The following is a 24,390-nucleotide window of genomic DNA, read 5'->3' as shown; positions in this document are numbered from 1 at the left end:
CCGCTGCTTCCACTGCTCTGGGACACCGGAAGGAAGAGGCGGATAAGCAAAAATAAAATAAAAAATAGAGGGCGCGATGGACGGAGTATCTATATCTCGTTCTAGATCGCCGCCATTAGTAGCGTCAGGTCAAGCGTGCAAGGAACCAACGAAAAAGTAAATATTAATTTCTTTTTTTTCGATTTCGAATTATCTTATTCGATTTTCTGACCACAGGGATAAACAAGATAGATTAAATCCAGTGGATCGTATTTGCTTATTACTAGTGATCCCCAGTGTCGGGATCACCTTCAGATCAGATATTCCAGTCCTCGTTGTTGCTACTGTCAGTCTGTCACTGCTGCTACTGCCAATCCTCTCCTCCTCGTTGGTACTTCTTGCTTGCCTTGACATCGTTAGTCTTATATATCTAGCCTGGCGCATCGCCCGTCGAGTGGGGTCCCCCTGGTTCCTCTTTGTGCTTCGTGAAGATATTACATGCTTGTTTCTGAAGATCTGGTTCATCCTGGATCTTGCCCTTGATATTGGCTTTAGATCCTATATCTTATTTGCTTGTTCCCGTTCGATTTGCTTCTTCGATCCAAAGCCCAGCGTTCGCCGAGTTCAACTCACACCTCTCAATTTTCTGCAGAGTATCCCAAACCCGCGAGACTGGTACGGAAAAAGCAAAGCAGGCGAGAAAGAACGCCGGGCATTCTGCAGGGGCTTGTTGACTGTAAGGCGTATCCAGCCTCATAACTATATAGTTTGAGGCATCAGTGTGATGGCTGACATCAATCTCAGATCGAGCATTTCTCACACCTCATCCGCACACATTCTCTCGACAACCCCATCAGAACGAGAACTGGACTGCAGCCTGAAGCATTGGCTTGAGAAGTAGTGAGCTCTGGCTGAGTTGCCGCAATGGAGACCGCAGAACCGGTGTCATACGAGTTTCCCGGCCACGCTGTCGGCGCTGTTGCGCCCCGGCGGATGATGAACCCCGGCCTCAGCCATAATTTCTTCTATACAAACCCGACAACAGCCTCTTTTCCGTTACCATACCACCAACCACCACCAGCTGCTTCATATGGCTTCAGCCATCCGCTCAGTAACCACCATCACCACCATCAGCAGTCGGCCCCGGCGCCGCAACAACAGAGCCATCACCATCCCCAACACCACCATCACCCCGGCTACCAGCAGTTCTTCGTCCCCAATCAGCCGCTTCATGCGCAGTCACTGCGTCTAGCTTCTGAGCCGCCGCCGATCCAGCAGATTCCGAATATTCGACCAGCCAAGAACGCCGTCAACAGGGTGCCGAGGGAGCCCTTGCTCAAAGCCGAACATAACCCTGAGTCCCAACCTATTCCGTCGACCGCCGTACCCACGACCAGCGGCGCACCCGATACAGGGAAGAGTTCCGCCGAGATCGAGTTCTCAACGGAGGTTGACGTCCTGATGAAAGCAATACAAGCCAAGGGACCCTCACCTGCGCAGCCGGCACCAACAACTATGCAGTCACTACCACCGTTTCAGCAGTTGCCACATAGCGGGAGCAATGGTTACTCTCAGCCTTACATGACACCGCCAGTTGCTAACGCTCGTCGGCCGATGCTTGTGGACGAGCCCCAGTCCCGCTCGGGGAAGAAGCGAAAGTATATCTGCACCCTGCCACATTGTGGAAAGAGTTTCGCCCAGAAGACTCATCTGGATATTCACACGAGAGCCCATACCGGAGACAAGCCATTTGTGGGTGGACAATAATGCCAGTCTTACAACAAGGCACGCCGCTAACCATGCCTAGGTCTGCAAGGAGCCATCATGCGGACAACGATTTTCGCAGTTAGGAAACCTCAAAGTAAGCGCTTCTGTCATAACTTAAGGAGAGATCGCCAACTAACGCGTTGCATGGTATATAGACTCATCAAAGGCGCCACACAGGAGAAAAGCCCTTTACCTGCGATCAGTGCGATAAGAAGTTCGCCCAGCGAGGGAACGTTCGCGCTCATAAGATCACTCACGAGCAGGTGAAACCATTTACCTGCCTCTTAGAGGACTGCGGGAAGCACTTCACGCAGCTTGGAAACCTCAAAGTGAGTAGGATCACTATCGACAACCTCTCGAACTGCGGCACAAATTTAGCTAACTGGTTTTTTTTTTTTTTTTTTCCCTCGCAGTCACACCAGAACAAGTTCCACGGAGCAGCGCTGCGAAAACTTACCCTAAAGTTCTCCGAGGTAGTCGACGGCGATCACATGAACCCGCAAGATCGGAAGTTGTGGGAATACTTCGCGACATTATACAAGAATAGCAACAAGGGTATCAAGGGACGTGGGAAAGATCGCAGGATCTCCCCGTCTTCTAAATCGGGTATAGGTGGTGCTGTGCGGCGGCGGTCGAGTGCCGAAGACCAAGCCCCCCGTGGAAGCTACGAGGGCTCGTCCGTTTACACGGGTGCGTCTAGTAGTGAAGAGGACGAGGTGGAACCATACTATATTGAGAAGCGCGATCAATAGGTGTATGGCTTTCTTGTGCTTTGGTTTTGATTCGTTCTTGCGACTGTGATTTGAACAAAGTTGTTCCATGTTACTAAGATACCATGTTCGAAATTCTCAACAACGTTCGTGCTGTTGTTTTCGTTGATTGTATACACCCTATAGCGGATGTACGATGATTAGATATATAATTAGAGTTTTGTATAGACGAGGACGTGCAAGTCTGGTTCGTTCGGATGACGCATGGTATGTATTTTACAAAGATGTAGAAGGGTGGCCGGACATGCTCTTTAGCTTCAGTTGGCGGTTGGGGAAGTTGCATCTCTTCGTCTTCCAGCATTGACGACAAATGCAGTAAGAGTTGTCCGGTAGGTCTTGACCAACATTCACCACGATAACCAAAATCCATTCCAACTGCGCTTGACCTTGCCCGTCTGATCAAGGAGTTGATGCTGTAAATTTTGGCAGGAATGCCCGAGTATTCTCATAGACCAGGAAAGTGACCCAAGCGCTGGGCAAAACGCGAAACAAGTTCGGACCAAGGCCCTTATAGAATCCGGCAAACCCCTCCTTGGCCCATATTTGCGCAACCACATCGAAAAGCCCCTTGTACGCAAGATGAGCATCATACGTCTGCAGCCGCGACCGAAGCACTTGGTACGGGTACGTTATTGAGCCCGCAAATATCTTCGAAACGCTTGAGATCATGAGGAAATCCACGTTGTTGAGGTCTCGTTTACCCCCGCCTAATGACTGCAAGTTGGACCGGTATAATTTGAGTCTCTCATACGCCATGAACTGTAGCGCACCATGGCTGACGCCGAATAACGACGGTGCCAACCCGCGATAGAACCCTGAGATGCCCTCCAAGCGGTATATCTGCTTCGTGCCAGTTGTGAATGACGTGTATGCGCCAGGGGAATTGGAGCCCGTGGCTAGCATACGGGTTTTGATAACCCAGATGGGGTTCGTCAAGACAGATGTTAGGATTCCTATTCCAAAGCCATACCTGTTAGCACTTCAAATTCTTTCATTCGCTTCAGGGACTGTAATTTGAATCGGTACGTACCTGCAAAGCCCGAGGCGACGAAATAATCGGAGGATGTGAGCAGCCCCCCCTGTTGTTTCTCACTATATAGGTCCTTCTGTGAGCGCCATAGCCCAATCACATCCTTGACATTCCCGTAGAAGAGAAAGTAGAGCGCCCAGCTCGAGGAATTGCCGATGATATTGGGCGTTAGCCCGCGGTAGAATGCGGCGAATCCGCCTTCATTGTGGAATATTTCGCGGATTATCCGGAGAGAACCACCGACCCGAGACGATGGACCTCGATCAACTGGGTTAAATCTAAGGTTAGATCCGCTAGAACAAGGGTCTCAGCGTGGGAAGTGCAGGTACCTTGAAGCCGAGTCTTGATCAAGTCCAGCGGATGCAGACAGAGTGTGGTTGCTATGCCTGCCGTGAAACCCGCTATGGTTTCCACCACGGATGACGACAAGCCATCCTTGCCAGTCATGAACCTTTTGGAAGCCGGAGATTGCGTGAGGGGTGTGCTTGGTGGGATACAGTGTCTATTTGAGGCTTTTGTCTTGATCGAACTTTCTTGCTCGCTCCGTCGGAGTCCGCCTTGGCGTGCGAATCGTACTATATGAGGAACCCAGCTACCGTATGGAGTCGGGTTTGGGACAAGATGATGGTAACACAATGTATAGGTATTATCATTTGCTAACCTGACTATGCGACCTCGTATATCTTGATAGGTGAGAATAACTTCTAGCTAATGCTTCCTGTTGTGTTCCTGGACGCTCCGAGCTCATTACTTCAGGAGCACTATCGAACTCCGCCTCGTTGACTGTGCAAAGCATGTGGATTAAACCAGAACTAATTGAGATATACTGAGTACGACACATTGAACATAGAACAGACCGAATGATCTAATTAACCGATGCCAACATAATGAAATCCAAAGTGATTATGAATACATGTAGAGGGACGTCCAGCCATGGACATCCACTATGAAGTTGATAGGACACATGCTCATTTGTTCTTGATCCCCAATTCATGTGATTAAAGAGCACAAAAAGGCGGCTCAAACTGACGAGTGCGAGTATGTGATGTTCGTGACAATTTCTCCGTAGGACTCGTTGGGTTTAAGCAAGCGGCGAGAACAGCCTGTTCGGTGAGTTAGCGGGATGAAGTTCTCGATGAGTGCCTTCGTGATAAGTACTTGAAGAGAGATGGTCTAGGGTCACTGTAGGTGTAGCCTGTGGAAGGTCATCAGCAACAATGTTCGGCATGAAATTTGGCTCAAACGACAAGTATCATACCGAGGTAGAGAATCAGAGGCAAATATCCACTGCAGTTGCAAAATCGTGAGCATGTAATCAAGCTGGAATCGAAGCACCGCGGAGTTCTTACTAGTGCACAGCGACTCGAGAAACGTCGATGACCTTGGAGATGCGTTCCTATTTCGGGTGAGCCGGGCGTATCATGACAGCGGCGGAGTGAACAGCTTACCTTGGTTTCCTCGGAGAATTGAGCCATTATTATTGTGATACTGTGCGCACACGCTTGGAATAAGAGAAAACGTTGGAAGTAAGTGTCAAGCTGCGTGGGACGAAAGGTGGTTGAGTTGAGCAAGGTTGAAGGCGGAGAGAGTGAATCTCAAAGTTTTCGGGAGCTTGCGAGACTACCTTAGGTACTGCGCGAGCCACCGCGGCCGATAACGCATCTCCCCAACTTCTTCGCGAATCCAAGATCACCTCCTCATTGCTTTTCCTACAAGGTTATATTACTTTTACTCTACCATCGGTCCTTTGTTTCCTAGAAAATCTCTGTGCGCTCCGCCGTCCCCCAAGCTGAGATTTAGGTGTTTCCTACGTCGCGACCTTTTTCAACCCATTGCTCGACTTCATTGAAGCAGTAGCGAAAGAACAGTCGGCGCTATGTCAGGCGCAAGGCATTGGTGCGCGAAAGTCACCGTTACTCTGCTATATCAGATCGGCAGTTAACTCGCAAACAGGGAGCAAGATAAAGAGGCCACCGTTTACATCGGAAATCTTGACGAACGGGTCTCCGACAGCCTGGTATGGGAGCTCATGCTGCAGGCAGGGCGCATCGTTAACGTTCACCTGCCGAAAGATCGAGTCACGCAATCTCACCAAGGGTATGGTTTCGTCGAGTTCATTAGCGAAGAGGATGCGGAATACGCCTCACGAATCATGAACGGGATCCGTCTATACGGAAAGCCCATACGCGTCAATAAAGCTTCAGCTGATAAGCAGAAGTCAGTGGAAATTGGAGCCGAACTATTCGTTGGCAACTTGGACCCTATGGTTACAGAACAAGTTCTCTATGACACGTTTAGCCGTTTTGGCAATCTGGTCAACTTACCGAAGGTATTCGCAATTCCCTCGTCTCGCTCTGTTTGACCGGGATACTAATTCAAAGTATAGGTCGCGAGAGATGACAGCAATCTGTCTAAAGGATACGGATTTGTGTCATTTGCTGACTTCGAATCTTCGGATGCCGCCATCGCTAACATGAACGGCCAGTATCTCATGAACAAGCAGGTCTCCGTGCAATATGCCTACAAGAAGGACGGAAAGGGCGAAAGGCACGGTGATCAGGCAGAGCGAATGTTGGCCGCGCAGGCTCGCAAGCATAATGTGCGACCGCCGACGCAAAATATCCCACCGCAATTTCCAACGCCAACGACGCCTATCGTACCGGGTGCAGTGGCAAATGGCGATCCCTCACGACCCATCAGTACGGGGCCACCAGACCAAGGCATGGGAAGAGGACCAGTGCCTCCGCCGCAACCTGTCGGTTTCCCGCCCAATATTGCTCCTCAACAACCTATGGCCCGACCTGGTCCACCTCCCCCGCTGGCAGCTCACCATCCAGGCCTCCCAGCCCGGCCTCCACCCTCACAGGCTGGGTACGGAGGTCCGCAAGCTTTCCTTCCTCCAGGGTTTAGCAATCCTGGTCAGCCAGCGCCATTCCCGCCTCAGGCTGCTCCTCCCCCAGGCTTCGCGCCCCCAGGCTTTGGGCCTCCTGGAAACGCCGGCCCACCGCCTCCATTGCCCCCTGGATTCCAGCAGCCAGCCTATGGCCGGGGACGGTGAGGTTCATGAATCCGAGTTCAATGAACCTATCTATCTTGAAAACGAAAAGCGTGGTATACTTGTGCACAAGTACCGCGAGCCCGAAGAACGGACCAGATCTCAAAGCCGCCTACAGAATCGAGCCACAATACCTTCGGCAGCCTAGCGCACTTCGGTAGAGCATGCGCTTCTCAAAAGCCCTGGCTCTGCGATTTCGCGCATACCACCTGTCAGGTTTTATGTCACCTGCAACTACTGGAATGGAGCGACTTGTAACATCATGTCTCGTCAATGATCTATTTTCCAATTCACTGAATAGTGAACCTGTACGTGTACCAAGCTCCTCGGTAGGGGTGAATGTAATGGGTCTACGATTTCTTGAGTATCGAATTTCGTAAGCAATTTCATAATCAACGCGAGTCCCTACAGGGACCCTACATCAACAACGAACAAACGTAGTACCTAGGCATCCATTGCGTCCGGTGATTACGCAATATGTAAGACCAAGGCTTCCTGGAAGGCTGTGCCAGAACAATGAAAATGCATTACTTGATAAGCTAAGAAAAGAACAGAAATTGACAGCGCGACAAGCCAGAGCCAAAAGAATGGAAGCAAGTAGGGGACCATCCAGCTCGTTACGAGAATGATACAAATTTCGGGTCCCTGGGCCGGCCATCAGGACCGATATTGTTTTTGGCGAACCTCTGCTCGGTATAAATGCGGCGAGCTTCATCGAAATCAACACCCTGGCGCCTCATGATATTCAAAACCTCGCGCTTGCCACGAGCATCGAGCCCGGCTCTTTGGTCGCCATTTTCGACATTGGAGGATATGTCAAAGTCAGAGGACGTGAGCCCTGCTGCTATGTCGCCGGTGAAACTCGATGGTAATCGATGATATATATGGTCAGGAACAGGCAGAAGTGGTAGCCATCGGGAGCGAGTAAGATAGAGTGCTGTTGAGTAGTGTACGTTAGACTAGTGACTCCGGAGCCGTGGCAATGATTGTTTCAGATAACGCACCAGTACCACATATCCCGACAAACAAGGCTAGAAAGTAGAAAAAGTAGGTCATGATGCTGTGTGATAATCAAGTGATGGTCGGTAGTGATATCACTTAAGGAATGATATGGCTGCAGGAAGCAGTTTGCGGGCTGGCTAAGTCGTGTATGTCGACACTTAATAACGGTCAGTAGCGCAGTTGTCGCCGGGTTGACGCGAGTCGGCCACCGATGGCAACATTTATGGCATCTAGGAAGAGAACGAGCAACGCTGACCAGAAACGAGGCGCAATGGTCGTTACCTAGATCCGCTGGAAGGCTGCGGAACCGGTTTCGTGGACCGTGCACCCGGAACAGTTGAATGAGTTCGGTACTCTGTTGCCGCCTTGGAATCCAGGCTTGAGTTTCAGGCGACAACACTATTCCTGAATCAGAACGCTTAGCGAGCCTCCCGGACGTCACTCTTGGCATTGTTGGCGCACAATCATCGACGGATTCCAGACGCCCCAAGCTAGGAAATAAACGGACTTGCGACGAACTCGATCTGTGTTTTCAATCTTCAACTCCAGATACACCCTTCACAATGGCCGCCGAAAGATCAAACGTCTCCAGCGACCTCGTCTGGCAGCTCACCCGTACGTCCTCGACAATTTGCGCAATTGCGATCTGTGGCTCCATGGTGGCATAGGAGGCTAATTCAAGAGAACCTGTATAGGCAACCAGAACTCTTACCTGGTCAAGCGTAACAGCAATGGCGGTGTTCAGCTCTCTCGCGATCCCCTCAACGTGCTGAACAAGCACTCTTTCAAGGTACGCCGAGTCCCCGAAATCCTTAATCTACCTTTTTTCTGTAACAAATTCAAGCCAACAGTGGCTAACGATGGACCTGTCAATCATATAGTACGCCGGTTACGCCAACACCAAGGTAGACTTGCCAGTTGATCTCGATGATATGCTCTACGCAAGGATAGAATACTGACCAGCAATGACAGGCCGTTGGTGTCCAGCCCACTGAGAACGGTGGTGTCGTTACCTACACCAAGAAGCCCAACACCGCTCAGCAGCCCGCTAAGAGCCTCACTACCGTCACCTACGGCCCCGGCGCCTCCAACCGCAAGTAAGGAAAACCAGGGTTGGCAGTTGTTCGAGTTGAATGGATGGCTGACTTGGTGGTTTGCCACTACGTATAGGATCTACAAGGGTGTTGCCGACAAGACCGCTAAGGGCAACTACCGTGCCGACCTCCGTCAAGACGCTGTTGCCCGTGTGAGCGCCATCCGCCGCTCCCAGAAGGCCAAGAAGGAGACCCCTGCCCGCAAGCCCCGTGGTGCCCAGGCCCGCAAGGCCGCTGAGCAGGAGTCTGCTTAAACCTGTGCGACTGGGGCAAAGGATTGAGAATGAGATGTTGCAAGTTCGATACACTGGCATAATGCCGATCAGCGGGAGGTGACGTCCATGTAATCTAGCAATGATTATCTGCTATTGGTTCACTCCGCGACAGTTGGTCCCGTAACTGGGATCGGGGAAAGGGATATCAAAAAAAAATCAAAGAAAACCCTTTTCAAAGCATAAACGCTGTACAATGGGACGTGAGTCACATGGGGAGAACAAGTCTTGAAGCGACGGCAAAATAATTTGCCTGAGTGCTGTAGATGTAGTCGCGCTCTGTTGAAAGCCACTGTCCTGAATTACATGGCCTCTGAACCCTGGATGCATCATAGGCTTACTGCCGTTTGTCGGTCCGAAGCAAGTGGAAGTAGTGAACTTACGGACGTGATGCCGCCATCCATTCGCCGCTGGGAGATTTCGATACCCGCCTTTTCCCGAATCCGCTGTGGTCCATGGGCAAACCCGGTACTGTCCCTGTCAGCGGCTATACAGATGACGAAAATCGTCGGGATGACGGGACCTGGAGAGAACGGGAGTAGACGGTGTCCGCACATCCGTCGTTGCGAGTTGGATTAGGGCAAGGCTGCACTGGGATTCAAGTTGACGCTGGCACAGTCATGGTGCGGCAACCGTACCAATCCAGGTGCCGGCGGAGACCCGTGTGCTGTGCAAGATGATGGTTGCGATATTGGTATAGCTTAGTCTGTGCGAGTCCAACTAGACAGATAAGTCTAATATTGGTTGTACTATTTGCGGCCTTCCGGACCCATACCGCGCAGTGTCTCTGGCAGCCGGAACGGGGGAGCAACTCCCCACATGTGATGGTGCAGACAGCAAGCACGTATCTAGCCCAGCTTACTACTTAAAGAGCTGAGAGGAGCATCAGCAGCAACCACAAGCACCTTCTCTCGGTCCTTTCTGTTACGTTTTCGAACCGCCGGTCATCCCAATCTGGCTCACCTCAACCAAGCTCTCTCACCGGAGTAAGTTCTCAGTAGGTACTTGCTGACTAGCTGTTCCTTGCTCGTCCCACCCAGAGCGTTACCCCTCATCTGCCCCTCCAGCAGCAGTTCGGCCTCGCTCCGTCTCCAGATCTGTCCTTCTTCCCCATCATCTGTCTTCTTAGTTCTGGGTCCATCCCTTTATCATCCAGCAACCTTCCTGTCCGCTTACTTCCCCTCTCCCCTCCATCTCACCTTATTCTGACCCCTCGTCTTTCAGCATCAACAACCCCTCCTCTTTACGCAATGGTTAAGGCTGGTAGGTTACTTGCATACCATAGCTCCTCAATTAAGTGCTCCGATCTCACTAACGGTTTGTTCTAGCTGTTCTCGGAGCCTCTGGTGGCATTGGCCAGGTCTGTACTACCGCTCTCTACCTTTCAGACGCCTCTCTAACCGATGCCTCTAGCCTCTTTCCCTCCTCCTCAAGACCTCTCCTCTCATCGACGAGCTTGCTCTTTACGATGTTGTCAACACCCCCGGTGTCGCTGCCGATCTTTCACACATCTCTTCCGTTGCCGTACGTTAAGCCTGTACAAAAAGTGCTGGTGGTCGGAGGGTTAACATATATAACAGAAAATCTCCGGCTACTTGCCCAAGGATGACGGTCTGAAGCAGGCTCTGAGCGGCACTGACATTGTCGTGATCCCTGCTGGAATTCCTCGTGGGTTTACCCGGTCATCATATCTCTTCAGCCCTTCCACAGCAGTCGCACTAATGCCTTGACCGTCTAGGCAAGCCTGGCATGACCCGAGATGATCTCTTCAAGATCAACGCCGGAATTGTCCGCGATCTTGTCAAGGGCATCGCCGAATACAGCCCCAAGGCCTTCATCCTCGTCATCTCTAACCCCGTTAATTCCACTGTTCCAATCGCTGCCGAGGTCCTCAAAGCCGCTGGCGTCTTTGACCCTACACGTCTCTTTGGTGTCACCACCTTGGATGTTGTACGTGCTGAGACCTTTACCCAGGAATTCTCTGGTCAAAAGGATCCCTCCACTGTCACTGTCCCTGTTGTCGGTGGTCACTCTGGCGAGACTATCGTCCCTCTCTTCAGCAAGGTTTCTCCTTCCTTCCAGGTCCCTGCAGACAAATACGATGCTCTGGTCAACCGTGAGTGTTCAGTCGGAGCTTAATGTCAACATGGCCGTGTCTTACTGACTTCCCAGGCGTTCAATTCGGTGGTGATGAGGTTGTCAAGGCTAAGGATGGTGCCGGTTCTGCCACGCTGTCCATGGCCTTCGCCGGTTTTAGGTATGAGTCCTACCTATGATATCCCGTCTATATTGCATCGCCATGCTCAAAGTCTGACTTTGAACTAGGTTTGCGGAGAGCGTCCTAAAGGCGGCCAAGGGTCAGTCTGGCATCGTGGAACCTAGCTACGTCTACCTGCCCGGTGTTCCCGGAGGTGAGGAACTCGCCAAGGCCACAGGTGTTGACTTCTTCTCGACCCCCATTGAACTCGGAGTGAGTATTTGAATTTGATGAATCAAACGTCTAGTTCCGTCGCGACATGCTAACGCTATACATAGCCCAACGGTGTTCAGAAGGCCATCAACATTCTAGAAGGCGTCACCGACGGCGAGAAGAAGCTGCTTGAGGTTGCTATCAAGGGCCTCCAGGGCAACATCAGCAAGGGTGTTGAATTCGCCCTGAGCCCTCCACCAAAGTAAACGCGCCCGCCCCGCTCACCACTCCCAGGACTCTCCCATGTATTGGTCGGTCATTGTATGCTTCTCGCATTCCTGTTCCCACCAAGACTTGTTTTCGGTGGTCTATTCAAGACTGCCGTCATTGAAAGAGCTTCGCTAATTGATGGTATTTGGGAAAGATAGGCTCTGAATCATTAAAGAATAATATGGAGACGCAAGGCTCGAGATGGGAATGAATAGTCCAGTCAGACCTGCAAGAAAGTTACGGAAACAATGCAGACCAAAGACAGAATATCTCTTCGCATCTCCATACAGCGCGTAGGCCACCTTTCGAGGCAGAGCTGATGGCTTGCATCAGGAATAGGCCATATTGCCGCTCCAGGCGTCCAGAAGCTCCATAGCTGAATGTGAACCGTTCGAGCCGGTAAGTCATTCGTAGTTTATCATCACGGTTTGTTGATTGTTTTGATTTGGAAGGTGGCGCCGGGAAGCTCCGTAGTCTCAGCTTGGACAGTCGTATGGATACCCAAGTTCGACAGTGCACCACGGATGACACCACATGGAAACCACAGGTACTAAGGTTCTAATTAGTATGGCCAGTTCTCAGCGGGTTTGGTGTATAGCTGGCACGGTTTGTCTTACCGCCTGCGCCATAGACACAGCTTCACCCCTCACGGCCATGCTCATCCGCGCAAAGGGCCGGAAAGAGTTGTCTGTCAGAACATATACACCCTAGTAGTACCATGTCATCAGCTGCAGCTTCTTTGAGTATGCCATCGGAGCAGCCAAGTAACACTCACACGGTGGTTCGTCTTTAGGTTATCGATCTGCTTCTTGAACAGGGTCGTCCACAAGTCTTTGCAGAGGAACTTGATAACATCTAGGTTGTCTGCAAATCGCGGCCGGTCTCGAGAGAATCTACCATAGTGCGAGAAGCGTATATCAGCATGGTGGGACTTCAAGCACAAGGACCTTTTGTCACGATGTTCCTCGGGCCAAGGACCCCCTCATCAAAAATAAAGAGGTAGAACCGTCAAGATACCACTGCGTACCGTTCTGCAAGACCTTGTCCGACTCTATAGCCAAGTGATTCGAGGCGAAAGAACGCCGTTTCTTTGGTCTCCTCGTCATCGAGTAGTCTGTCTTCTGCCGCGAGGTCTTTGGCTATACGCTCGGCCATTGGGACGAGCTCGATGAGGAGGAAATCTAAACATGACGCGCCGACTAGACGGTCTCGGGGATCGGAAACATTGGGGGTTGTGCTGGACGCATCGAACGACATGGTCGTTGGCGGGCGGCTTATCGGGGAATAGGCGCGGGAAAGGGTCGTTGATGATGCGATTGAGGTGTCGGGAATGAAGAGCGGCCGATATCACAGATTCAACGGCACTAGCAAACCATACCTACATGAACTCGTGAGTTGGGTAATCTGTGTGTTGTTGCGGAGTAGGGACGCATTTGGATTTCCAAGGACCAGAGGCCGCTCGGGATATTAGCGGCCCTTGACGATAACCCAGATCAAAAGCATTTGGGATGTATTGCAAACAGTAAATTCTTACGACGCAAAACTCGTCTGATTTTAGCCTAGACGCTAGCGGAGGAAGTACATTCTGGAATAATATACTGATTTATGTTGCTAAATTGTTAACCTACCCCATGTCCCAAAGCCCAAATCACTTCTGATGCATTTGTCCTCTGAACACCCATATAAATGACTCCATGACTCCGCTGAAAATGCATCGCTCCTGTATTATGCACTGCGAGCTTGTCTGCCTTCTAAAGGGTAACCGTCAGTCTGTAGTGAATGTCGGAAGAGAATACGGGGCCCTATATGGGCTTCGAGGATCATGTCGGGGTAGAGGTCGAGGGAGGTTGACGGCTTGTCTCTTAGGCGGTCTTACTGGAGACCCGTCGTCGTCATCATCCTCATCGCTTCCGGTTAGATCAATTACAGGGGCTGGCCGTTTGTTCGTCGACCACGCAGAGGACTGCTCCCGCGACCTGGCTGGTGTTTGCTGAAACAAGTCAAGTACCGCGGGTTCTTGTTTAACAGGCGTAATTCCGGGTTCTCTGATTTCAATCAACTCATCGTCGTCAGTCCCAGGTGTTACGCCACCGGTCCCTGCTGCTGCTACTGCTTCATCCTGGGGAGTGAACCATCGGCCATTCGGCTCTATAGTGACTTGTTCCATATTGACTGGAGTTGAGTGGAGAATGTCGTCAACGTACCTATACGATTAGATAACGGATTGAGAGGGAATATCAAGGAGAAACTTACTGGTCAACATTGAGGGACTCGTAGCTCGTTGCCTTTGCGCAAACTGGGCAGGTCCAAGTAGGTGCTTGCTCCTGCAACTGGAGGAATGATGCCGCATCAAAGCACTGGTTATGCGTACATAGCACTGAGCGACACGGCACCTGTATTCGTTGGGTCGAAAGAGGACATTTGAGTGACATCACAGTTGATGTCGCAACTATGTCCGCATCTTGAGCCTTGCTCTTCACTAATATGAATTAGAGCCGTGCTTTGCAATATGATCGGTCACATACTCTCTTGAAGCACCTGTTCTTTCGTTATCGTCTTCCTTTGTTTTAGCTTTCTCACGAGCTCTTCGATTGCCGTACACTCGACCAAATTCGCAACAACAAAAAATCGCTGTTAAGCAACGGTTAACTCGACCTCTTGTACTGCAAGCCCCTTGTATTCTCCTGACTTACTTTTTGTGTCAAAGCATAGGTCATCACAACGTGATTTGTATAGCCCGCCTTCTTGCGAAGGTAGTTTGTGATATCTGCTGGTCTTGTTGTACCGGGTTTGTTCTTTAGTCCTCTCAAATTAGCTTTAACCTCATCAAGATTCGCTTTCAATTCGACTTGATGAGGAAAAGCGATATCAGACTTAGTGAACTGATTGAGACCAGTGTCTGCGGCACAAAATACCATGATACGTAGCTTGGAGTCTGTCGATAATCTGGAAGCCATATCTGCGTCAAGAACGATTCTAAGCTCCACGCTATCTCTGGTATGTTCCCGCGCTGCTTTATACTGTTAGAGGCCTTTCTTCGAAGATATTGGCAACGACTACTTATTGAAAATCTCACCTTTACATTCTACAGTAGGTGTGAGCTGATTCAGAGTCCTATAGAAAGGACTGTCCTTGAAGTTCAAAGGTCCTAAACCATCGTGAGAACACAGAATCGCAAAAGCGCTGCATAGGCTCGTACCAGAGGGAGATCCATGCGACGGTAATGACATTCCCATCGGCGAGGGTCTGTGGTGTGATGGCATGGATTGATTGGTCGAAGGGTGTTGATATTGGTGACCTAGAGCAGACTGCTGTACCGACGAGGACGGAGGCAGTGCACGGTGTGCGGCGCCATAAATGAATTTCCTGAGGGAGTCATAAAGTTCGAGCTGGCCCGTCTGATAGTGTCGCTCAAGAGCTGGCATTGAATAAGCCGTTAGCATAAGGTCCCCTTCAAACAAAAAGCACAGGGAAGTATGTACAAACATTCAATGATCCGTATCTGAAGAGCGGCTTTCACTCCCGAAACTGCCAGTCCCTCGAACCTCAAGATATCCTTCAGTTGCGCATTTGTCAAGGTCTTGATCAAAGCGATCACGCTCTGGAGCTCAGACAACTGGCCAGAGGCCATCGTGAGGACGATATGTCCGAGTCGTCGGTGTTAATGGTCGGAGTGTTGTGTGATATAGTTCAAGGGGAAAGGCTTTCTCTGGGGAGCTCCATTCAAAGACATCTCAAATCACAGCCCTGAAGTGATAGGAGGGCGAAATAGAGACAAGAAAATGTCGCTGTACTTGCTGGTTCAGCAAATCAACTTCGTGGCTGCCGCGCAGAGCAGCGCGGAGGTGAGAGGCGGCTCCAATCGGATGACATAAGGCTCGGAGATTCTAGAGTGGTGGCCCTGGTCCTGGTCACTCCTGGTGCGAGCCGGAAAACTTTTTTTTCAAACGATCAACTTCGCCGCAACCGACCGACTTGAAATACGTCTATCTTCATCTCTGTTCTCGAGATTTCGATTCTCTATAGATCTTGCAAAAATGGCAAAGAGTGTTCGCGCAAGTGTGCAGAAGCGCAACAAAGCGAAGCTTCGCTCAACAGTCTTCGGGCCGGCTGTCGATGCCCGGACAGAAAGATTATCAGCAAAGTTGCAGGAACTCGCTGCGCAGCCTAAGCCAAGCCACCAAGAAGAATCTAAACCAGATGGAAATGCCACAAAAATGGGTATGTGACCAGACCTTTCTTCTCGTTGTCATCGGTACCATCTAACAACAACTAGACACACAGGAGGAGAACAACAAGACGAATCCAAATGAAGGTAATGAAATTCGGTCAATTACGCCTTCAAAATCATGATGCTGAGCTTTCTATCTAGCTATGGATGTTGATCCTTCGAAGCCTACCGGTGGTCGCTCACAACGTTCGGGAAGAATTCAGAAGCGCCAGAGGAAAAGCAAATCATCGATCGTGTTCCAACCTCACCCTTCAAAGACGAAGAAAACTCTGAGGAAGAAGTGAAAAATATTATCTCGCCTTTAACCATGCGATCCACGGAGAAGCGCACCATCATGTCATTCAATCGGTTCCCGCTGGCCGTATGCGCTGCGTTACGGTTTGGATATAAAACGAATCTCGGCCCATGGTCGCATCATAATTGTGAAAGACTGGGCTCTCAAACGATCGGTCGAGTTCCCTTGGTACCCAGCTATTTGAAGCAGGTTCGAAGGAACATTGGATAATGCTTCTAGTGGCTAACAGGTTCACCTCAATTCGAGGTGAAAAAGATTCGGGCGAAGTTGCAATTTTAAGATCGGCCATGCTATCTTACGGCACCTACATTAGCCGTTTCAGTATCAAACACAATCGAGATACCCTTCATTCACTTTTTAGGAGGACCTGTAGCAACATCCTCTATGCTAATGCTTTGCTGTGGAATGGGGTACTATCACGAAAAAAAACAAGGTTATCGATAAGCGTGGGTCGTACCGGTGCCTAGGCAGAGTATGCAGGCGGTGAAGCCTCGGCATCTCCTTTTTTATGTCGATTATTATGAGTGACCGAACCATTGTAGACAGTCTATAGCGACGGTCGTGGGCTCGGGTCAGTAATCATGGTCTTATAGAGCGGCGGCAGAGTTTGCGTTGCTCGTGAAACCCATTCGTTGGCGCGATGGTTAAGAAAATGGCCATGCCGGCGAGCTGGCTGATACTCGTGGCCAATGCTCTCATACCCATTGCCATTACGGTTTTCTCTATCGGGTTCTTCCCATATAAGCCTCTGATTTCTGGCCTGGCTACATTTGGAGAGTCTGAAAATGTACCGCCAAAGGTTTTTGACAAAGTCATTTTCATGGTGGTTGATGCTTTGCGGAGGTAAGGTACCCGCAACCCCTGCACCCAGTACCCTAGCTCAAAGTGATAAGTGACTTTGTTTATTCGATCGATACCGGATTTAAATTCACACAAAGGTATGTCTATATCTCGTCTCGTCTGTTCTGAGCAGTTACCTGATTCCTGCGCAGTCTCATCCGATCCGGTACTGCAATTCCGTTTACTGCTTATGCAGGCTCCCCGACGGTGACGATGCCCCGTCTGAAAGCTATCACCACAGGATCTGTACCGTCTTTTCTTGACGTTATCTTGAACATCGCTGAGTCTGACACATCGTCTACTCTGGCGTACCAAGATACATGGCTTGCTCAAATTAGAGCAGCGGGGGGGCAACTTGTAATGTATGGGGACGATACTTGGCTGAAGCTTTTTCCTGGCATGTTCGGTAGAGCGGAGGGGACCACGAGCTTCTTTGTATCAGTCAGTGACATTGTCCCATGCTCCGTACAGCAAAGTGCTTTTACTTACCGTGTCATTAATCAAGGATTTCACCGAAGTAGACACGAATGTGACTCGCCACGTCCCTGTTGAGCTAACTCATGATGACTGGTCAGCTTTGATCCTACATTATCTGGGCCTTGATCATATAGGGCACAAAGCTGGACCGCAAAGGTAATGCGGCCCAGTAAATTCATCGTTGACTTCATTCTAACCACCGTCTAGTTCATATATGGTACCGAAACAGCAAGAAATGGACTCGATAGTCATGCAAATTTACAAAGCTATGGAAACAGAAGCGCACCTGCAGTCGACTCTATTTGTTCTCTGTGGTGACCATGGGATGAATGATGCTGGAAACCACGGGGGCTCTTCCGCCGGTGAAACCTCACCTGCCCTACTCTTCATGTCGCCAAAACTCCAAGCCTTGAAAGCCGGAAGAGAAAGCCCAGTGGATGCAGTGGGTGAATTGCAATACTACAGTGTTGTGGACCAGACTGATATCACACCGACACTGGCGGGCCTTCTTGGGCTTCCAATTCCATTGAACAGCCTTGGAGTCTTTATTCCCGACTTTCTGGACTTGTGGAATATTGGTAAGAAACACATGCGGCCGTTTCTCTGATGCATTGCGACTGATGGACTTTCTGGTTACAGGCGCACAAAGAATACAATTGCTACATGAAAACTCCAAGCAACTGCTCAGGACACTGAAAGAGACTTCTCCCGACTTTTACCCAGAAGACGGCACAATGCCAACTAACTGTTATTCAAGTCCCCAGAGTGGTCTCGAACAGGCTCACTGCGCGTGGGCCCGTGCACAAGAACTGCTTCATCAACATGATGCTGTCGACAACGGCGACTTGCAGGCCGAGGTTGAATCGGCTCTGCTGCGCTTCCTTGGAGCTTCTCAGGAGGTGATGAGTGGTGCCGCCAGCAATTATGATCTCAAATACCTTTCTCTAGGTATATGCATCGCCGGCCTCGCTTTTCTCTTCGTTTCACCTGCAGCGTACAAGTCTCTGTCGAAAGATCATGTTTCCGGGGTATTTCTGACGATTAGCATATTGCTCTACGGCATCATGATGTTTGCAAGCAGCTATGTGGAAGAAGAACAACAATTCTGGTACTGGACCATCACAGGGTGGACCTTCTACTTGCATGCCAGGTACTCTCAAACACAACGAGGTACTCTTTCTAACAGAAGTTATGAAGCGCCCCTTTCCCTGGCACGGGTACTCCCCACAATTGGTGTCTTTGTCCTGGCAATCGCTCACCGTGTGTTGAGACGCTGGAATCAGACTGGGCAGAAGTTTGCCGCGGAACCAGACATCGTACGGGACTATTTTCCCACTCACCAGAATACTCTTTGGGCTCTGGTAGGATTATCTTACGTTGATGTTTGTCTACATCTTATCAGTGACTCTTTTTCCTCTTGGATGTGGCGCCTATTCTGCGTTGCTCTCACTACCATGGCCTTCACGTTTAAGTTGGTTTTTGCGGCATCCGAGTCGCCTGAACTTCTCGAAGAGACTTTCCTCGGAAACATTGCGACCTTCCTCCAGGGAGTGTCTCTTGTGACGTATGCGCGGGTCACAATGTGCGGAATCGTCTTACTTCTCTTGATCTGGGTATTCCTTTCCAAGACAAGTGGGAGGCTATGCAAGAACTCCGGCAAGTAACAAAGTTCATACTCATGTTGTGTATATACTAACAGACACATGTGGCAGTGGCTCACGAAGCTTTGACCTTCTTTCTCTTGACTCAGTCAAGAGTAACCAATACACCGCTTTTCTTCATTTTCAGGCTGCAGCTCAAGTTTCTGAGATCAATGGAATTGACGTCTGTCGAAATCAGTGTGACATCCTTGCTCATGCAATACCTGACGTTCTTCGCCTTTGGTGGATCGAATGCCATATCTTCTGTCGACCTTTCAAATGCATATAATGGCATCGGCAATTACAACGTCATTCTAGTTGGGATTCTGACATTTGTGGGCAATTGGGCCGGTCCAATTTGGTGGATGTCCGCCGCTAAACTTCTGAGAGCACGAAAACCCTCGGGCTCATACCAGACCCATACAGCGCTTCTGACTTTTCATGCAGCATCTATGCTGATGTCTGTCATGGCTGCTTGCACAACGCTAAGGACGCATCTTTTTATATGGACTGTCTTCTCGCCCAAATACCTATATACGATATCTTGGGCAATTCTCCATCACTTCGTTGTAAATCTGTTGGGTGAGGTGCTTCCCACTTGCCCGCAGGTTCTGCGCGGACAGACCTCTAGGTGATATGTTTGTTCATAGTATGTATATAGATTCGGTTAGACGTAGATTAGGGCGGGAACCGTTTTCAAAAATATCTTCGCAATTCATAAACAGAGAATTACTGGCATATTAGAGCCAAGATCGATTTCACAAAAGCCCGCTGAATAAGTCGTCGATCGCGTTTCTCCCCTTTTTCTTGTTCCTTGCCTTTGGCTTTGCCGTAGCTGATACCTCGTGGACGCTAATTGTCTTCGCTGGGGTAGGCACAGGATCTTCGGCATTTGGCCGAGGTGCCTGCTTTGTTACTGGGATTTGACCACGATCCGATACGTCCTCGTTACGCGATAGCGCTTCTCCGATGTCCTCTTTTGCTTTCACTGGTCTCACGTGTGGCGGAGAGACAAGGCCAAACCTCGGTTGTATCTGAGAGCGCGATTTGAGCTCTTCATCGATCCCTGTTACCTTCGACAGTTGCGCAAGTGTAGCCAGAAGGACTGTACCCAAAGTAGAGAACTGTACATCTGCCACGACAACCGAGAACGCCCTAGTAGCAAGGTCAGAGAGTTTACCGGAATCTGGTGCATTCAAACTCACACATAGCACCTTGGCAGAATCTGATCAGCCAAGTATCGTCTTGAGTGCTTGGCGGAGGAGCGCGAGTCACCCCGATCGCCTGAGCTTGAAAATGCAAGCTCACGTACGGTCCGCTTTAGGATAGAAAGCCATTTCCACCATTTTGTCCGACCGTGCTGGTTTCGGTTACGGTGGAAAATCAGGTGCAGCACAGAATGGATGCGCAGGAGTTCATTTTCATCCATTTTATGCAGCCCCTACAGAATAGACGGAAGACATCGCATTGGAGGGTGTGCCATGCACGTAGGGAAAATAAAGTAGCCGAGGCGGCGGAGCCAAGAGTCAAGATACTTCGAAGGCCGAAGGGTCCACTTACCTTTGCATACTTCCATTCCGGACAGTGCTCCCTACTCCCGCCGGGTTCAATTGGTCAAGACTTCAGCTCGGCTGGTACAATTCCTACCAATTCAAGATATAAGCAGCAAAAGCACTTTTATCTCAGTTCAAGCTATCTGAGTAAATGAGTCGTTCGAAGTGACCTCAGGAGACGTTCGCATTCCTTGGCTCATTATTATCATTACCCTCCATTAAATTGTAAACCTCACACTTGACTTCCAAACGGAGATGAACCCAACAATCAGACCCATAACCCATACCGAGAAACCACAACCAAGTTGGCCTGGGCGTAGAATGGCTATCTCTCATGAATCCAAGCCCGTTGGTAGCCCCTCTCCAAGCTCCTAATGTACTCGTAACAAGCAAAACAACACATGAACCGTGGTCAAAGCACATAAGAACAGATGCAGTAGACGGAGGAAAGTTACAGCTCCAGGCGGATCTTCGGTACACAAACATGTCAGCTCACTGGGCATCTGCAGAGTGCCTTTGCAGACGCCAAAGTAACCATTGCCCTAAGATGTTTTGGGGCCATCATCAGGGACATTCGAATCATACCACATTTTCACCCCAGGGTAAGTGCAGGGCGCGCTTTTCAGGCCGTTGCCCATGCCTGTATACTGACGTCGTGGGGCCAGGGTCCGAACATACACTACCTCTCGTTCAGCTGCAGTTGTTCCACGATCGTACTGAGAGCGGCGACGACGCTGCTCATCTCGATACTGTTGCCCAACACGTGGCGCAAAGAGGCCTAGCCCATTTAAAGCAGTCAGGTAAAACTCTTGGCAGCTGTTAATTCACTTACCAACGTGCTCCGCGTTCTCAATGCTGCGCCGCATCTTGGAGGGGTTGTCCGGTCCAGGAAAACGATCTTCTTTTCCTGCAAGGAGCCCGGTACCAGTGTGAAATATCTACCGTCATTATTGTTTTAGGAAATGCAATCCAAGTTCCCCTGTTGGCATCAGACGTACCTTTGGGCGGAACGAAGGGTGTTCGAGCATCACGGAGCTGTTGCGGAATTTCTGTACCAGACAGTCCTTGCCCTGGATTGCTACCAGAGTTTAGAATCAGCATTCTTCGGGTATCGAGATTACTGACTCGCGTATGAGACTTCTGCGACCTTGTCACTGTTGAAGCAGTTCCTGCGCTGCGCATCAATATCTCATGTGGTGCTTGTGATCAGAGGCCATACCAGGTGCGCCCTGCTCGAGCTTTGACGAACTTTGCCAGTGTGAGATTATATTCAAGAATAGTTGTATGGCCAAAGCAACGAAGAACTAACGTCGATGATGTCGATGGGCTGCAAGAGTATCAGTACCAAGATCAAGGCGAGGGACAGAGCTACTCACGTCTTCAAAATTAATGAAAGCGTAGCCAACACTGAATAATTTGAAAGCGTCAGTACACAACCAACGACCAGATAAGGAAGTCGGCTTGCATACTTGCAATTATTTGCAAAATCTAGGGCAAGAATCAGATTCACTCTTCGCATCGCTGTGATAGCTTGTCACTTACCAATACGTAGATACATGAAATCATATTTTCCATGGCTTGTCTCATCAACGATAGCCTTAAGCATAGTCTTGATGACCGTCAGTTGATGGTCACAATGAGGCATTGTGTAGCCGACAACACTTGCCTGATCAATTTTGTTGGGTATGTTCCGAAGCATAATCTATTGCATGAGATTCAGCGCAGTGAACAGCGTGTGACCCCGAAGAAACGTACTGTAGTACGGACATCCAGCCCAAGGCGTATACGCTCGACATCCACAGCGTTTTGATTAGTTAAACGTAGCTCAGGGTAACGGGTAGCCTCACGACGCGGTGAAGGTAACATTCTTTCACCCGCCCTTGTCATCCAGTCCATCAATCCAGCATGTTCACCCGGAGGGATCGTGGAGCGCCCTGTAGGACTTAGTTCCATGTAAGAAGCACGTGTATGTCCAGGAGAGGCCCATGGTGCATCCTTCTGATAAGAGGCATCCAAACAAGCCACGTTCCCTTTCGAAGAGCACGGACTTTGGGGAGAAGGGTATGCATCACTCTCCAAATCAGGTCTGAACAATGACACCTCCACAATGCAGTCCTTTACATGAGATTATTAGCACTTTTTTTGATAGGGGAATAGAAGGTCCGCGACTCACGTCCACGGAAGTACCATTCAGAGTTGTCGTAACATTGTCAGCGTCACGAGTGTTGAAATACTCAATGTGGATTTCTGCGATATTCTCCTGACCAGAGAGTAGGGGCGTAAATGTTTTGATGTCTCCAAAGGTCATAGCAAGTGTTTCTAGTGATCTAGCCACTGTCTGTTGGTTTAATCCCGGATTCCGACTGTCGTAGTAGACAGTAGCCAGCAGCTGCCCTTCGAAGTCTGACGTTTGAGGAAGAAGAGCTGGATCCAGCTGTTGTACATACTCCTTTGAGCTAAGGAAAATGAGCTTCCATTCCGGCCGAAGAAGGCGTACTTTCTCAGCTGCCTTCCTAGCTTCGCGTGAATCCGTGAATGAGACATAGACTTTCCCTTTTGAGCTCAGTTCAGAAAGTATAGGCCCTTTGAGCGAGGTGAATTCACGACGCTATTGTCATATTACCCAGTTGGTGTCAGTCAATGAGGTCAGGAATTGAGGATGAGGGGCAACTGTAACAGTAATTTGTCAAATCGACTTACGTTGAAGAACCCTGCAAGAGCCATATAAGTTAAGTTTGTTGGAACATTTTCAATGAGTAAGGCGCGAGTAAATTCTTCTGGCTCATTTGGGCGACGAACTGAGCTTAGAGACAAGCGGTCCCTAAAAGCTCTATCGCTTCCAATAGCACCGTAGGCAGGTAGAGGCCGCTCGTGGCGGCTCGTAGGCGACGCATCCACAGCACCAGAGTCAGCATTCGAGGTAGCTGCCAGGAGGCTAAGATTGCTAGGAGATAGATCCTTGGTCATGAGCTGGGCTCTATCTGCAGCCACAGTATCTGCTAGACCAAGAGGAGTAAAACTCGCAGCGGTAGGAGATAGCTGTGGCCGACTACAAGTGTTTGCGGAGACAAGAAATGGGTCAGATGAGATGCTATACCGTGTCAACAAGTGCTCAACTTTCGGTCACCCCTTACTCACGTCGAGAAAAAATGATGGAAGCCGTTCCAGTCTTCCAAAGGACCACAGGCGCTCGATTCAGAAAGCGTTTTGGATCGTACATCTTCTGGCGAAAATGCAGTGATTTTCGTATCGGGCGATCCATTGGGGGAAGCCACCCCGTCTGTAGAGCCAGGGCTACTCAGTCCGCGAGAAGAGTCAGTTCCTCTCATCTCGAGGGCCAGGGTCATCAGGTTTCGGTTTGTCAAAGATGTGTTTCACTCCCACGCAAATGTCAGCTGTATTTGAACAAGATCACGCGTGTTGCGTTAAATGGAGAAACCAACGCGTAGTTTGAATGAGCCTGCAGCAGTTACTGGCTGTCGAGCATGCTGGAATAAGTGCAGACTTGATGGTTGCAATACTCCACACAAAGATAGGATGCTTGGGGAGATGAGAGAAATGAAGAAGCTTCAGATTAGAAGTAAGGCTAAGAAACAGAGAAGCTTGAGTGCAGAGTCGCTCTCAGTGTATGGCAAGAAAACACCTGTAATTTAATCACCTCACATGTCTGCTGCCCCATGAGACCTTAAGTAGACCATCTCTCAC

The 24,390-nt window shown here is 49.8% G+C and overlaps 13 protein-coding genes across 13 annotated transcripts; 6 read left to right on the top strand and 7 right to left on the bottom strand.

The window, feature by feature from the left end:
* Positions 1 to 142: 142 nt before the first annotated feature.
* On the bottom strand, positions 143 to 715 carry BDV14DRAFT_185974 (uncharacterized protein). Its single transcript, XM_073770745.1, has 2 exons — positions 632 to 715; positions 143 to 433 (listed from the first exon to the last, which is right to left on the bottom strand). Exon 2 carries the CDS (start codon positions 421 to 423, stop codon positions 190 to 192), a length of 234 nt encoding a protein of 77 aa, XP_073621799.1. The 5' UTR covers positions 424 to 433; positions 632 to 715; the 3' UTR covers positions 143 to 189.
* A 188-nt stretch (positions 716 to 903) lies between these two features.
* BDV14DRAFT_206257 (uncharacterized protein) lies at positions 904 to 2,498 on the top strand (the record flags this gene model as incomplete). Its single annotated transcript, XM_073774885.1, has 4 exons — positions 904 to 1,731; positions 1,787 to 1,840; positions 1,902 to 2,075; positions 2,160 to 2,498. The coding sequence occupies 4 exons, from the start codon at positions 904 to 906 to the stop codon at positions 2,496 to 2,498; spliced, it is 1,395 nt and encodes a 464-aa protein (XP_073621798.1).
* A 243-nt stretch (positions 2,499 to 2,741) lies between these two features.
* Positions 2,742 to 4,083, bottom strand: BDV14DRAFT_24732 (putative mitochondrial folate carrier protein Flx1). Its single transcript, XM_073776364.1, has 3 exons — positions 3,876 to 4,083; positions 3,547 to 3,813; positions 2,742 to 3,469 (listed from the first exon to the last, which is right to left on the bottom strand). Exons 1-3 carry the CDS (start codon positions 3,991 to 3,993, stop codon positions 2,916 to 2,918), a joined length of 939 nt encoding a protein of 312 aa, XP_073621797.1. The 5' UTR covers positions 3,994 to 4,083; the 3' UTR covers positions 2,742 to 2,915.
* A 118-nt stretch (positions 4,084 to 4,201) lies between these two features.
* On the bottom strand, positions 4,202 to 5,185 carry BDV14DRAFT_185969 (mitochondrial import receptor subunit TOM7). Its single transcript, XM_073770744.1, has 5 exons — positions 4,995 to 5,185; positions 4,896 to 4,942; positions 4,805 to 4,833; positions 4,705 to 4,741; positions 4,202 to 4,649 (listed from the first exon to the last, which is right to left on the bottom strand). Exons 1-5 carry the CDS (start codon positions 5,019 to 5,021, stop codon positions 4,628 to 4,630), a joined length of 162 nt encoding a protein of 53 aa, XP_073621796.1. The 5' UTR covers positions 5,022 to 5,185; the 3' UTR covers positions 4,202 to 4,627.
* A 237-nt stretch (positions 5,186 to 5,422) lies between these two features.
* Positions 5,423 to 6,604, top strand: BDV14DRAFT_206254 (U2 snRNP complex subunit HSH49; the record flags this gene model as incomplete). Its single annotated transcript, XM_073774884.1, has 3 exons — positions 5,423 to 5,442; positions 5,500 to 5,875; positions 5,933 to 6,604. 3 exons carry the CDS (start codon positions 5,423 to 5,425, stop codon positions 6,602 to 6,604), a joined length of 1,068 nt encoding a protein of 355 aa, XP_073621795.1.
* Positions 6,605 to 7,218: 614 nt separating this feature from the next.
* On the bottom strand, positions 7,219 to 7,657 carry BDV14DRAFT_194264 (DUF2015 domain-containing protein; the record flags this gene model as incomplete). The annotated part of the gene is made up of 2 exons (XM_073771903.1): positions 7,219 to 7,538; positions 7,606 to 7,657. 2 exons carry the CDS (start codon positions 7,655 to 7,657, stop codon positions 7,219 to 7,221), a joined length of 372 nt encoding a protein of 123 aa, XP_073621794.1.
* A 509-nt stretch (positions 7,658 to 8,166) lies between these two features.
* On the top strand, positions 8,167 to 8,951 carry BDV14DRAFT_194263 (60S ribosomal protein L28; the record flags this gene model as incomplete). Its single annotated transcript, XM_073771902.1, has 5 exons — positions 8,167 to 8,218; positions 8,299 to 8,393; positions 8,485 to 8,508; positions 8,576 to 8,700; positions 8,774 to 8,951. The coding sequence occupies 5 exons, from the start codon at positions 8,167 to 8,169 to the stop codon at positions 8,949 to 8,951; spliced, it is 474 nt and encodes a 157-aa protein (XP_073621793.1).
* Positions 8,952 to 10,219: 1,268 nt separating this feature from the next.
* On the top strand, positions 10,220 to 12,182 carry BDV14DRAFT_207319 (malate dehydrogenase; the record flags this gene model as incomplete). Its single annotated transcript, XM_073775115.1, has 8 exons — positions 10,220 to 10,232; positions 10,298 to 10,329; positions 10,383 to 10,493; positions 10,550 to 10,637; positions 10,708 to 11,085; positions 11,142 to 11,226; positions 11,295 to 11,439; positions 11,505 to 12,182. The coding sequence occupies 8 exons, from the start codon at positions 10,220 to 10,222 to the stop codon at positions 11,643 to 11,645; spliced, it is 993 nt and encodes a 330-aa protein (XP_073621792.1). The 3' UTR covers positions 11,646 to 12,182.
* On the bottom strand, positions 11,510 to 15,280 carry BDV14DRAFT_207313 (transport protein particle component-domain-containing protein; the record flags this gene model as incomplete). Its single annotated transcript, XM_073775114.1, has 10 exons — positions 11,510 to 12,199; positions 12,267 to 12,356; positions 12,425 to 12,542; positions 12,677 to 12,922; positions 13,446 to 13,853; positions 13,903 to 14,128; positions 14,175 to 14,280; positions 14,343 to 14,659; positions 14,849 to 15,067; positions 15,136 to 15,280. The coding sequence occupies 10 exons, from the start codon at positions 15,278 to 15,280 to the stop codon at positions 12,071 to 12,073; spliced, it is 2,004 nt and encodes a 667-aa protein (XP_073621791.1). The 3' UTR covers positions 11,510 to 12,070.
* Positions 15,281 to 15,576: 296 nt separating this feature from the next.
* On the top strand, positions 15,577 to 16,274 carry BDV14DRAFT_24256 (DUF2423 domain-containing protein). Its single transcript, XM_073776361.1, has 3 exons — positions 15,577 to 15,870; positions 15,926 to 15,964; positions 16,022 to 16,274. The coding sequence occupies exons 1-3, from the start codon at positions 15,687 to 15,689 to the stop codon at positions 16,162 to 16,164; spliced, it is 366 nt and encodes a 121-aa protein (XP_073621790.1). The 5' UTR covers positions 15,577 to 15,686; the 3' UTR covers positions 16,165 to 16,274.
* Positions 16,275 to 16,729: 455 nt separating this feature from the next.
* On the top strand, positions 16,730 to 19,829 carry las21 (mannose-ethanolamine phosphotransferase LAS21). The gene is made up of 7 exons (XM_073776362.1): positions 16,730 to 17,018; positions 17,069 to 17,113; positions 17,168 to 17,456; positions 17,521 to 17,648; positions 17,700 to 18,070; positions 18,132 to 19,148; positions 19,205 to 19,829. Exons 1-7 carry the CDS (start codon positions 16,816 to 16,818, stop codon positions 19,765 to 19,767), a joined length of 2,616 nt encoding a protein of 871 aa, XP_073621789.1. The 5' UTR covers positions 16,730 to 16,815; the 3' UTR covers positions 19,768 to 19,829.
* On the bottom strand, positions 19,659 to 20,656 carry BDV14DRAFT_24271 (uncharacterized protein). The gene is made up of 2 exons (XM_073776363.1): positions 20,338 to 20,656; positions 19,659 to 20,287 (listed from the first exon to the last, which is right to left on the bottom strand). The coding sequence occupies exons 1-2, from the start codon at positions 20,559 to 20,561 to the stop codon at positions 19,891 to 19,893; spliced, it is 621 nt and encodes a 206-aa protein (XP_073621788.1). The 5' UTR covers positions 20,562 to 20,656; the 3' UTR covers positions 19,659 to 19,890.
* A 223-nt stretch (positions 20,657 to 20,879) lies between these two features.
* BDV14DRAFT_185902 (putative meiosis protein MEI2) lies at positions 20,880 to 24,217 on the bottom strand. Its single transcript, XM_073770743.1, has 13 exons — positions 23,824 to 24,217; positions 23,386 to 23,776; positions 22,859 to 23,293; positions 22,441 to 22,800; positions 22,228 to 22,387; positions 22,155 to 22,173; positions 22,062 to 22,092; positions 21,995 to 22,012; positions 21,905 to 21,933; positions 21,811 to 21,854; positions 21,684 to 21,763; positions 21,518 to 21,623; positions 20,880 to 21,463 (listed from the first exon to the last, which is right to left on the bottom strand). The coding sequence occupies exons 1-13, from the start codon at positions 24,030 to 24,032 to the stop codon at positions 21,228 to 21,230; spliced, it is 2,118 nt and encodes a 705-aa protein (XP_073621787.1). The 5' UTR covers positions 24,033 to 24,217; the 3' UTR covers positions 20,880 to 21,227.
* Between the last annotated feature and the right edge of the window lie 173 nt (positions 24,218 to 24,390).

The sequence above is a fragment of the Aspergillus stella-maris genome (genome assembly GCF_047715825.1).
Source record: "Aspergillus stella-maris strain CBS 113639 unplaced genomic scaffold BDV14scaffold_128, whole genome shotgun sequence".
Lineage (NCBI taxonomy): Eukaryota > Fungi > Ascomycota > Eurotiomycetes > Eurotiales > Aspergillaceae > Aspergillus > Aspergillus stella-maris.
The sequence above is the reverse complement of the archived record's forward strand: the minus strand, read 5'-3'. Positions and strand labels throughout refer to the sequence as shown.